Consider the following 13471-nt stretch of genomic DNA (forward strand, 5'->3'; position numbering starts at 1 on the left):
GCTGGGGAAAAGGTTCTAGCAGATTAAAGCCTTCAGTTATGGAATCACTTTGTCTTGAGTGTAATTGATTGCGCATCAATTTAATCTGCTACAACGTAAATTGGAAGGATGGATCTCCGAATCAAACCGGAGTGCCCCCAGCTCAGCCCCCACGCGGAGTACTCTGCTGCAATTTTTAAACACTGGCTGGCGTGCTTTAAGGGCTACCTCAACACGGCCGTAGGCACCCCCACGGAAGGACAGAAGATGCATCTCCTGCGCTCCCGGGTCAGCCCTGGGATCTACCCCCTTATCGAGGAGGCGGAGAACTATTCTGCCGCTATCGAACTGCTAGAGGGACATTACATCCGCCCTGTAAACCAGGTCTACGCTCGTCACCTGAGGAAACATTGGAAGATTTCTACCGGGCGCTACTGGTGCTGGGCCGAAACTGTGGTTGCCCGCAAGTTTCGGGGAGCGAGCACACGGAACTTTTAATCAGGGATGCCTTCGTTGCAGGTATGAGCTCCCCCATTATCCGCCGAAGACTCCTAGAAAGGGGCACTCTGGGGCTTACAGAGGCACGGGCCCTGGCAGGGTCCATGGACGTTGCCTACAAAAACGCGCTGTCTTTTGCACCCAATCGCACGACACGGCCGGAGGCACCCCCACGGAAGGACAGAAGATGCATCTCCTGCGCTCCCGGGTCAGCCCTGGGATCTACCCCCTTATCGAGGAGGCGGAGAACTATTCTGCCGCTATCGAACTGCTAGAAGGACATTACATCCGCCCTGTAAACCAGGTCTACGCTCGTCACCTGAGGAAACATTGGAAGATTTCTACCGGGCGCTACTGGTGCTGGGCCGAAACTGGCTGCCCGCAAGTTTCGGGGAGCGAGCACACGGAACTTTTAATCAGGGATGCCTTCGTTGCAGGTATGAGCTCCCCCATTATCCGCCGAAGACTCCTAGAAAGGGGCACTCTGGGGCTTACAGAGGCACGGGCCCTGGCAGGGTCCATGGACGTTGCCTACAAAAACGCGCTGTCTTTTGCACCCAATCGCACGACGGCCCCATGGGCTGCATGGAACCCCGCAGCGGCAGCCCCTCCCCCTGACCCCGCAAGCCTGCGCGGCGAGACGGCCCGCTAACGCCGCAGGGCCCCGCTGTTTCTTCTGTGAACAGGCGAACCATCCCCGCCCGTGCTGCCCGACCCGCACCGCCGCCTGCAAAGGGTGCGGCAAGAAGGGCCACTTTGTGGGGGTCTGCCAGGCCTGCGCCGTGGCCGCGGTCTCCAGCGACTATGGACTGCCGCGGCAACCCCCCCTTCAGACCCCGACCGGCCAGCGCTCACCGCCACCCCCCTATCCTAGTGCCACGTGCGACCCACGGGCGCAGCCATCTTGCCCCCCTGACTCCACGCTAGACGGGTGGGGGCCGCCATTTTGTCCATCGCCGCCGCCATCTTCTTCATCCCCGGACACCATGTGCGACCCATGGATGACGCCATCTTGGATGGGGCCCCCAGCACGGCCGGCTACACGCTGCCTGACCAGAACTCGCAATTGCTTCATCTGGCCTCGGTGACACTGGACCAAAGTCGACCCTGGGCACTCGCAACGGCTACAACGACGGTCCTCATCAACGGCCACGAGACGTCGTGCCTGATTGACTCTGGGAGCACGGAAAGCTTTGTTCACCCCGACACGGTAAGGCGCTGTTCACTTGTAACCCACCCTGTAAATCAAAGGATCTCCCTGGCCTCCGGGTCACACTCGGTGGAGATACAGGGGTTCTGCCGAGCGAACCTCACTGTCCAAGGTAGGAAATTCAACAATTTCCGCCTGTACGTCCTGCCGCACCTCTGCGCGGCTACCCTCCTGGGGCTGGACTTCCAATGCCATTTGCAAAGCCTGACTTTTAAATTTGGTGGCCCTATACCTCCCCTTACTGTCTGCGGCCTCGCGACCCTTAAGGTCGACCCGCCTTCCCTGTTTGCGAATCTCACCCCGGATTGCAAACCCGTCGCCGCCAGGAGCAGACGGTACAGTGCCCAGGACCGGACCTTCATCAGGTCAGAGGTCCAAAGGCTGCTGGGGGAAGGGGTCATCGAAGCGAGCAACAGTCCCTGGAGAGCTCAAGTAGTGGTGGTAAAGACCGGGGAGAAGCTAGGATGGTCATAGACTACAGCCAGACCATCAACAGGTTTATGCAGCTAGATGCGTACCCTCTCCCCCGTATAGCCGACCTGGTAAACAGGATCGCACAATACAAGGTCTTCTCCACGGTGGACCTCAAGTCCGCCTACCGTCAGTACACTGCCTTCGAAGCAGATGGGCGGCTCTATCAATTTTTAAGAGTTCCCTTTGGTGTCACTAATGGGGTCTCGGTCTTCCAGCGAGAGATGGACCGAATGGTTGACCGGTACGGCTTACGCACAACGTTCCCGTATCTGGATAACGTCACCATCTGCGGCCATGACCAGCAGGACCACGACACCAACCTCCGCAAATTCCTCCAGACCGTGAAAATCCTTAATCTGACATACAATAAGGATAAATGCGTGTTTAGCACCGACCGTCTAGCCATTCTAGGCTACGTAGTGCGAAGTGGGGTCATAGGCCCCGACCCTGAGCGCATGCACCCCCTTATGGAGTTCCAACTCCCTCACTGCCCCAAGGCCCTGAAGCGCTGCCTCGGGTCCTTCAGCTATTATGCACAGTGGGTCCCCAATTACGCAGACAAAGCCCGACCCCTGATCCAGTCCTCAACCTTCCCCGTCGGCGGAGACCTGCCAGGCCTTCAGCCGCATCAAAGCAGACATTGCAAAGGCCACGATGCGCGCTATCGACGAGTCCCTCCCCTTCCAGGTCGAGAGCGATGCATCCGACGTAGCTCTGGCCGCCACCCTCAACCAAGCGGGCAGGCCCGTGGCTTTCTTCTCCCGTACCCTCCATGCTTCCGAAATTCGCCACTCCTCGGTCGAAAAAGAAGCACAAGCCATAGTTGAAGCTGAGAGACATTGGACGCATTACCTGGCCGGCAGGAGATTCACTCTCCTTGCGGACCAACGGTCGGTTGCCTTCATGTTTGATAATGCACAGCGGGGCAAGATTAAAAATGACAAGATCTTGCGGTGGAGGATAGAACTCTCTACCTTCAACTACGTGATCTTGTACCGTCCAGGGAAGCTGAACGAGCCTCCTGATGCCCTGTCCCGCGGCACTCGTGCCACTGCACAAGTGGACCGCCTCTGAGCCCTCCACGAGGACCTCTGCCACCCGGGGGTCACTCATTTTTTCCATTTCGTCAAGACCCGCAACCTGCCCTACTCCATCGAGGAGGTCAGGACAGTCACCAAGGACTGCCAAATCTGCGCGGAATGCAAACCGCACTTCTACCGGCCAGAGAGGGCGCACCTGATAAAGGCTTCCTGTCCCTTTGAACGCCTCAGCATGGACTTCAAAGGCCCCCTCCCATCCACCGACTGCAACACGTACTTCCTGTACGTGATTGATGAGTGCTCCCGGTTCCCATTCGCCATCCCCTGCCCAGACATGACCACCACCACCGTCATCAAGGCCCTCCAGGGTATCTTTACACTGTTCGGTTTCCCCGCGTACATTCACAGTGATAGGGGGTCCTCCTTTATGAGCGACGAACTGTGTCAATTCCTGCTCAGCAAGGGCATTGCCTCAAGCAGGACGACCAGCTACAACCCCCGGGGAAACGGGCAGGTAGAGAGGGAGAACGGAACAGTCTGGAAGACCGTTCTACTGGCCCTACGGTCCAGGAATCTTCCGGTCTCCCGCTGGCAAGAGGTCCCCCCGATGGCCCTCCCCGCCATCCGGTCGCTGCTCTGTACAACCACAAATCAGACGCCTCATGAACGACTCCTTGTTTTCCCCAGGAGGTCCACCTCCGGGACCTCGCTCCCAACCTGGCTAGCGACACCCGGACCCATCCTGCTTCGGAAGCACGTGCGGGCGCACAAGTCGGACCCGTTGGTCGAGAAGGTCCACCTGCTGCATGCTAACCCCCAGTACGCCTACGTGGCGTTCCCTGACGGCCGGCAAGACACAGTCTCCCTTCGGGACCTGGCGCCCGCCGGAACCCCACTCGCACCCGAACCATTAACCCCACCCCCACCTCCCCCAAGCACCTTACTGGAGGGTCAGTACTCCTGCCGCTCCTGCCTAGGCCCGACCACCCACCGACGCCCGCTACAGGTGCCCCCCCCTCCCTGTCAATCTTTTGCCCCTACAGCGCCGCCCAAGGGTGACGAAGCTGCCAGGGAGGACGACACCACGCTCCCGGAGTCGCAACCGCCAGGACCCTCGTCCGAATCACCGCCGAAGCCCAGACGCTCCAGAAGGACGACCAGGCTGCCCGATTGACTGATTGCTGCACTATGAACACTTTGTGGTTGGAATACAATTTCTTTTTCCAATTAAGGGGCAATTTAAAGTGGCCAATCCACCTACCCTGCACATCTTTGGGTTGTGGGGTGAGATCTACACAGACTCGGGGAGATTGTGCAAACTCCACACGGACAGTGACCCGGGGCCAGGATCGAACCTGGGGCCTCAGCGCCGCAAGGCAGCAGTGCTAACCACTGCACCACCATGTCGCCCATTGGAGTACAAAATTGTAGTGATCTGTTTTTCTGCACATACACCAGGGACTGCAGACAGATGTAACAGCCACAGCATCACTAGAGGGCATCAGAGACAGGTATAAAGGGTCCAGCCCAAGGCAGGATCCGCCTCTTTCAGAAGCACAGGGCTAGTGAGCAGCAGCAGACAGAGACAGCTCAGCATAGGCAGTTTACCTTAGCTTCACTGGTCATACCTCTTGACTGTATTATATCTAGTTAAGCTCTGGAAACAGAACAAACTCATTGAATAAAGTATTTGTGTTAACTGGAAGTCTACAATCTTTATTCAGACTTAGAGAATAACATATGATACCAGGAGTGATTTCAGAAAGCTAGCTAGACACCAGCAAGAGAAGAAAAACGTAAACCGGATATTCGACTGTGGATCCTCGACGACTAACTGATTCGATGGAACTTGTTGGAACTCCATGGCAGCTGGAAACAGCCGGTAATTTAAGCTATAACTGGAAAATGTTTGAACAGCTGTTCCAAATATTCATCACAGCTAATGATTTAAGCACTGCCTCTGACGCAATGAAAATAGCCCAACTACTCTCAACAGGAGGGCATGAAGCTAGAGAAATCTATAATTGGTTAAATTACTTAGAAGGTGAGGACAACACCAAAATAGAAGTAATACTCAAAAAATTTGATGAACACTGTAGGAATCACTCTGGTGAGATGCTGGAACGATTTAACAATTGTCATAAATGCCAGGGAAACAGAGGGCCCATCACTGATTTTATTACAAATCTCAAGTTAATACCACAGGGCTGTGATTATGCTGATTTCAGAGACACTGTGATAATGAATCAATTAATTTCTGGACTATCTGATAAAAATTTGGGGGAAGATCTATCACAAAATAAGTATCTAACTCTAGAAATCGCTATACAAAAATGCCTTGCTTATGAACAAAAACAAAATCAATACTTTGAGTCTTTACAAACACTGAATCATTATTCAGAAAACAAAATCGGTAAAAATGGCGCGAACACGCACCACAAGGCAGCGGCAAGATCTCCATCGATACAACAGCACTTTGTGATAGGCAGCCATCTTGAGAAAGGAGCCGCACATGCGCAGTTGCGAAAAGAGTGCACAGTACAGGAAACTCGGAGTGCGCATGGGCAATCGAGTCCTACGCATGACGTCACGAGCGTCATGACGTCAGAGGACCAGGACCACGCTCACTTAAAAGGGAAATGCACGAAAATTAACGAAAACAAATTTAAAGCTGCAAAACCCAATTTTCTTGCCTCAAAAGTCAGAACAATGCCTGAACTTACACTAGCAGTTGAAAATAGCTTTCACAACACCCTGGAACAAGCAGTTAGCACCGCCCTAGAAGATGATATGGTCCTTGTAGACTACGACTCAGACGAAGATTTCACCTTGGGAGATGGCTACCCCAGTACCAAATCCGAACCGCAACTAGAGGTGTTGTACTGTGAAGACCCCGACGATGAATTCTTCGGATTGGGGAATCTTCAGCCCAGCATATATGACATACCGACTCGTGAATACAGGATTATGCTGCGGCCTGACGCCAAGAAACAGAGAGTGGTCCATGCACCACAAAGGGTCCCAGCCTCCACACAAGAAGATGATTTGTTCATTGAACATGAAGAGAACGATCACAACTCTGAAACAAAAAGCGATGAGTTGTCTATCGAGCAATACACACAATACTACTCAGACATGGCTGAGTTATTCGTAGATCCTGATCACAGCATCAGCAACACAGTTGAAAAGCTCAATACGACTCTTCTCATGGTAGCCACAGGCTGCAGGGTTGCTGGGAGAGGTGAGTGCATATTTAAAAGAGACTTCAGTTCCTGGAGCAGGCCACAGGTTGCAGGGTTGCAGGGAGAGGCGAGTGCATATTTAAAAGAGATTTCAGTTCCTGGAGCAGGCCACAGGCTGCAGGGTTGCTGGGAGAGGAGAGTGCATATTTAAAAGAGACTTCAGTTCCTGGAGCAGGCCACAGGCTGCAGGGTTGCTGGGAGAGGCGAGTGCATATTTAAAAGAGACTTCAGTTCCCGGAGCAGGCAGCAGAGTTGCTGGGAGAGGTGAGTGCATATTTAAAAGAGACTTCAGTTCCTGGAGCAGGCCACAGGCTGCAGGGTTGCTGGGAGAGGTGAGTGCCTATTTAAAAGAGACTTCAGTTCCTGGAGCAGGCCACAGGCTGCAGGGTTGCTGGGAGAGGTGAGTGCATATTTAAAACAGACTTCAGTTCCTGGAGCAGGCCACAGGCTGCAGGGTTGCTGGGAGAGGTGAGTGCATATTTAAAACAGACTTCAGTTCCTGGAGCAGGCCACAGGGTTGCTGGGAGAGGTGAGTGCATATTTAAAAGATACTTCAGTTCCTGGAGCAGGCCACATGCTGCAGGGTTGCTGGAAGAGGCGAGTGCATATTTAAAAGAGACTTCAGTTCCCGGAGCAGGCAGCAGAGTTGCTGGGAGAGGTGAGTGCATATTTAAAAGAGACTTCAGTTCCTGGAGCAGGCCACAGGCTGCAGGGTTGCTGGGAGAGGTGAGTGCCTATTTAAAAGAGACTTCAGTTCCTGGAGCAGGCCACAGGCTGCAGGGTTGCTGGGAGAGGTGAGTGCATATTTAAAAGAGACTTCAGTTCCTGGAGCAGGCCACAGGCTGCAGGGTTGCTGGGAGAGGTGAGTGCATATTTAAAACAGACTTCAGTTCCTGGAGCAGGCCACAGGGTTGCTGGGAGAGGTGAGTGCATATTTAAAAGATACTTCAGTTCCTGGAGCAGGCCACATGCTGCAGGGTTGCTGGAAGAGGCGAGTGCATATTTAAAAGAGACTTCAGTTCCTGGAGCACGCCACAGGCTGCAGGGTTGCTGGGAGAGGAGAGTGCATATTTAAAAGAGACTTCAGTTCCTGGAGCAGGCCACAGGCTGCAGGGTTGCTGGGAGAGGCGAGTGCATATTTAAAAGAGACTTCAGTTCCTGGAGCAGGCCACAGGCTGCAGGGTTGCTGGGAGAGGTGAGTGCATATTTAAAAGAGACTTCAGTTCCCGGAGCAGGCAGCAGGGTTGCTGGGAGAGGTGAGTGCATATTTAAAAGAGACTTCAGTTCCTGGAGCAGGCCACATGCTGCAGGGTTGCTGGGAGAGGTGAGTGCCTATTTAAAAGAGACTTCAGTTCCTGGAGCAGGCCACAGGCTGCAGGGTTGCTGGGAGAGGTGAGTGCATATTTAAAAGAGACTTCAGTTCCTGGAGCAGGCCACAGGCTGCAGGGTTGCTGGGAGAGGTGAGTGCATATTTAAAAGAGACTTCAGTTCCTGGAGCAGGCCACAGGGTTGCTGGGAGAGGTGAGTGCATATTTAAAAGATACTTCAGTTCCTGGAGCAGGCCACATGCTGCAGGGTTGCTGGGAGAGGTGAGTGCATATTTAAAAGAGACTTCAGTTCCTGGAGCAGGCCACAGGCTGCAGGGTTGCTGGGAGAGGTGAGTGCATATCTAAAAGTGCTTAGTTTACAGGTCGAGTGGCAGTTGGAGAGTCCAGTTCCTGGAGCGAGCCTAGTGGCTCATTGGAAATCAGGCAGGGTACAAAAGGTGTGGCAGGAGTGCCTTTAGACACGGAGTGCTGATTGGAACAGAGTGCATCTGAGTTTACGTGAGTGACTGAGTCTGGGTGAGTGGCGAGAGAGGGCTGTGTTTTGGTTGGTGTTCGGGTTTATCCTTGAGGTTCTATTAAAAAAAAATTTTTTTTAATTATTTAAATTAATTAACTAGTTTAATATGGCTGGACAGGTGATGTGCTGTTGCTGTATGATGATGGAACTGGTGGATCCCATTGAGACCGTCAGTGACCACATCTGCATCAAGTGTTGGCTGCTCGAGGAACTTCATCTCAGAATTGATGAGCTGGAGACCGAGCTGCACACACTGCGGCACATCAGGGAGGGGGAAAACTACCTGGACGCTTTGTTTCAGGAGGCAGTCACACCCGGTAGAATAAGTACTGTTAATTCGGTCAGTGGTCAGGGACAGAGTGGTGTGACTGCAAGGGAGGCAGGTAGGGGGATCCTGAGTTTAGGAGTTGATGAGCCTCAGCCCTTGACCTTGTCCAACAGGTATGAGGTACTTGCTCCCTGTGTGGATGAGGAAGAGGGCTGTAGGGAGAATGTGTTGACTGACCACTGCACCGTGGTACAGAAGCCATTCAAGAGGGGGAAGCAAAAAGACAAGTGGTAGTTGTAGGGGATTCTATAATTAGGGGGATTGATGGCATCCTTTGTAAGCCAGATCGTGTGTCCCGCATGGTATGTTGCCTGCCCGGTGCCAGGGTGAGGGACATCTCTGATCGGCTTGAAAGGATTTTGGAGAGGGAGGGGGAGGATCCAGTTGTTGTGGTCCACGTTGGGACTAACAACATAGGTAAGACTAGGAAAGGGGACCTGTTTGGGGATTATCAAACACTAGGGACTAAATTAAAGAACAGGTCCTCCAGGGTTATAATCTCTGGATTACTACCCGAGCCACGTGCCAATTAGCATAGGGTTGAGAAAATTAGGGAAGTTAACACGTGGCTAAAGGAGTGGTGCGGGAAAGAGGGATTCCATTTCATGGGGCATTGGCATCAGTACTGGGGCAGGAGGGACCTGTACCGTTGGGACGGTCTTCACCTGAACCATTCTGGGCCCAGTGTTCTAGCGAATAGGATAAATAGGTTGGTCACAAGGACTTTAAACTAGCAAGTTGGGGGGGAAGGGAAGGGTAAAGCTATGGACAGTATAATGGTTAATGGAGAGCAAGGTAGCAGGTTACGTGACAGGTTATTATGTAGAGATATGGGTTCAATGACAAGGAAAATTAGGAGAAAAGGTAAGAGGAAAAATAATTTGCGAAAAGTTACTGATCAAGGTGTTAGGATTCATAACAAAGACATAAAAAACAGCATAAGTGTACTTTACCTGAATGCTCGTAGTATACGGAATACGGTGAATGAGTTGATGGCGCAATTCATCGTGAATGACTATGATTTAGTGGCCATTACTGAAACATGGTTAAAAGATGGTCACGACTGGGAGTTAAATATCCAAGGGTATCAGACTATACGAAAGGATAGAATGGACGGTAAGGGCGGTGGTGTAGCTTTGTTGTTTAAGGATGGCATCCGGGCAATAGTAAGGGATGATATTGGTGCTATGGAGGACAAGGTTGAATCAATTTGGGTGGAAATCAGGAATAGTAAGGCGAAAAGGTCACTGATAGGAGTAGTCTATAGGCCACCAAATAGTAACAGGATGGTAGGGCAGGCAATAAGCAAAGAAATAACGGTTGCATGTAGAAATGGTACAGCGTTTATCATGGGAGATTTTAATCTGCATGTCGATTGGTTTAACCAGGTTGGTAAAGGCAGCCTTGAGGAGGAGTTTATAGAATGTGTCCGGGATAATTTCCTGGAACAGTATGTAATGGAGCCTACAAGGGAACAAGCGGTCCTAGATCTGGTCCTGTGTAATCAGGCAGGATTGATTAATGATCTCATAGTTCGGGATCCTCTTGGAAGGAGCGACCACAATATGGTGCAATTTAAAATACAGTTGGAGGATGACAAGGTAAAATCAAACACTAGTGTTTTGTGCTTAAACAAAGGCGATTACAATGGGATGAGAGAAGAACTAGCTAAGGTAGACTGGGAGCAAAGACCTCATGGTGAAGCAGTTGAGGAACAGTGGAGAACCTTCCGAGTGATCTTTCACAGTGTTCAGGAAAGGTTCATACCGACAAAAAAGACAGACGGTAGAAAGGGGAAAAATCGACCGTGGCTATCTAAGGAGGTGAGGGAGAGTATCAAATTGAAGGAAAAAACATACAAAGTGGCAAAAATTAGTGGGAGACTAGAGGACTGGGAAGTCTTTAGGGGACAACAGAAAGCTACTAAAAAAGCTATAAAGAAGAGTAAGGTAGACTATGAAAGTATACTTGCTCAGAACATAAAAGCAGATAGTAAAAGCTTCTACAAATATATAAGACAAAAATGAGTGGGTAAGGTAAATATTGGTCCTTTGGAAGATGAGAAGGGAGATTTAATAATAGGAGACGGGGAAATGGCTGAGGAGCTGAACAGGTTTTTTGGGTCAGTCTTCACAGTGGAAGACACAAATAACATGCCAGTGACTGATGGAAATAAAGATATGATAGGTGAGGACCCTGAGATGATTGTAATCACTAAGGAGGCAGTATTGGGCAAGCTAATGGGGCTAAAGGTAGACAAGTCTACTGGCCCTGATGGGATGCATCCCAGAGTGTTAAAAGAGATGGCTAGGGAAATTGTAAACGCACTAGTGATAATTTATCAAAATTCACTAGACTCTGGGGTGGTCCCAGAGGATTGGAAAGTAGCAAACGTGACACCACTGTTTAAAAAAGGAGGTCGGCAGAAAGCGGGTAATTATAGGCCGATAAGCTTAACTTCGGTTGTAGGGAAAATGCTGGAATCTATCATTAAGGAGGAAATAGCGGGGCACCTGGAGGGAAATTGTCCCATTGGGCAGACGTAGCATGGGTTCATAAAGGGTAGGTCGTGTCTGACTAATTTGGTAGAATTTTTTGAGGACGTTACCAGTGCAGTAGATAACGGGGAGCCAATGGATGTGGTATATCTGGATTTCCAGAAAGCTTTTGACAAGGTGCCACACAAAAGGTTGCTGCATAAACTAAAGATGCATGGCATTGAGGGTAAAGTGGTAGCATGGGTAGAGGATTGGTTAACTAATAGAAAGCAGAGAGTGGGGATAAATGGGTGTTTCTCTGGTTGGCAACCTGTAACTAGTGAGGTCCCTCAAGGATCAGTGTTGGGCCTGCAGTTGTTCACAATTTACATAGATGATTTGGAGTTGGGGACCAAGTGTAATGTGGCAAAGTTTGCAGACGACACTAAGATGAGTGGTAAAGCAAAAAGTGCAGAGGATACCGGAAGTCTGCAGAAGGGTTTGGATAGGTTAGGTGAATGGGCTAGGGTCTGGCAGATGGAATTCAATGTTGCCAAGTGTGAGGCTATCCATTTTGGGAGGAATAACAGCAGAATGGATTATAATTTAAACGGTAAGATGTTAAAACATGCTGCTGTGCAGAGGGACCTGGGTGTGCTGATGCACGAGTCGCAAAAAGTTGGTGTGCAGGTGCAACAGGTGATTAAGAAGTCTAATCGAGTTTTGTCTTTCATTGCTAGAGGGATGGAGTTCAAGACTAGGGAGGTTATGCTGCAATTGTATAAGGTGTTGATGAGGCCACATCTGGAGTATTGTGTTCAGTTTTGGTCTCCTTACCTGAGAAAGGACATATTGGCACTGGAGGGAGTGCAGAGGAGATTCACTCGGTTGATCCCAGAGTTGAGGGGATTAGATTATGACGAGAGGTTGAGTAGACTGGGACTGTACTCATTGGAGTTTAAGAAGGATGCGGGGGATCTTATTGAAACATATAAAATTATGAAGGGAATAGATAGGATAGATGCGGGCAGGTTGTTTCCACTGGTCGGGGAAAGCAGAACTAGGGGGCATAGCCTCAAAATAAGGGGAAGTAGATTTAGGACCGAGTTTAGGAGGAACTTCTTCACCCAAAGGGTTGTGACTCTCTGGAATTCCTTGCCCAGTGAAGCAGTTGAGGCTCCTTCTTTAAACGTTTTTAAGAAAAAGATAGATACCTTTCTAAAGAATAAAGGGATTTGGGGATATGGTGTACGGGCCGGAGAGTGGAGCTGAGTCCACAAAGATCAGCCATGATCTCATTGAATGGCGGAGCAGGCTCGAGGGGCCAGATGGCCTACTCCTGTTCCTAGTTCTTATGTTCTTATGTAGATAAATCCAATACCATGATGCCATGGCAGATCGTCGGTACATTGGATGACAGCAATACCCAAGACGAAGACGAAGCCACACAGAGTACAGAACGACTCCGTTGAGAGAGCACAGATCGATTCAACAGCGCGAACACTGCACGACTCCACAAAGAGAGCGATGACAGACTCCACAGAGAGAGTGATGACAGACTCCACAGAGAGAGCGATGAAGGACTCAACAGAGAGAGCGATGACGGACTCCACAGAGAGAGCGATGACAAACTCCACAGAGAGCGCGATGAAGGACTCCACAGAGAGAGCGATGAAGGACTCCACAAAGAGAGTGACGCAAGCCTCCACAAAGAGAGTGACGCAACCTCCACAGACAGCTTGGTGACAGACTCAAAAATGGAAGCAAGCAAATACTCCATAGCGAACGCCATGCATGTACAAGACCATGAAGATCTATCAAGCTTATTTGAGCCACCAGAAGAAGGCACTGAATGTCTACCCACTGTATGTGAGACAAGTGACGAAGAAATCACAATTCCCATACAGGATGTGCAGGATCACAGCGAGATTGACATATCTCAGCTCGTCTGCACAGAAGCACTCAATAATCAGAGGACGGCCTACCTTCAGGTTCGGGACTTCCTTATAAAACAGGTGGGGACATTCCCGCTGCTGCCCCCACGTAGGATCCAGGATAGGGTGGTGTCTGGCATCTGGGTAGGGGAGGGGAAGGTGTCGGACATATATCAGGAGCTGCAGGAGGTAGAGGAAGCCTCAGTGGGGGAGTTGAAGGATAAGTGGGAGGAGGAGCTGGGCGAGGAGCTGGATGAGGGCCTGGGGGCCGATGCCCTGGGCAGGGGTGAACTCCGCCTCATCATGTGCCAGGCTCGGCTTAATCCAGTTTAAGGTGGTGCATCAGGCGCATATAATGGCGGCAAGAATGAGTAGGGTTTTTGGGGTGGAGGACAGGTGCCCGAGGAGTGCGGGGAATCCGGCGAATCATGCCCATATGTTTTG

General features: G+C 50.9%; 2 protein-coding genes across 11 annotated transcripts in view; one reads left to right on the forward strand and one right to left on the reverse strand.

Moving 5' to 3' along the window:
- Positions 1–13471, reverse strand: part of LOC140391880 (spermatogenesis-associated protein 13-like) — a 524178-nt gene that overhangs the window by 240034 nt on the left and 270673 nt on the right. The gene's annotated exons all lie outside the window — the stretch shown is intronic.
- LOC140391712 (uncharacterized) overlaps positions 1–13471 on the forward strand; it is a 54435-nt gene that overhangs the window by 38247 nt on the left and 2717 nt on the right. Inside the window, exon 5 of the mRNA XM_072476478.1 lies at positions 7060–7101. Within this exon, the coding sequence (XP_072332579.1) occupies positions 7060–7101 (42 nt within the window). The remainder of the gene's footprint in view (positions 1–7059; positions 7102–13471) is intronic.

The sequence above is a fragment of the Scyliorhinus torazame genome, chromosome 15 (genome assembly GCF_047496885.1).
Source record: "Scyliorhinus torazame isolate Kashiwa2021f chromosome 15, sScyTor2.1, whole genome shotgun sequence".
Taxonomy (NCBI): Eukaryota; Metazoa; Chordata; class Chondrichthyes; order Carcharhiniformes; family Scyliorhinidae; genus Scyliorhinus; species Scyliorhinus torazame.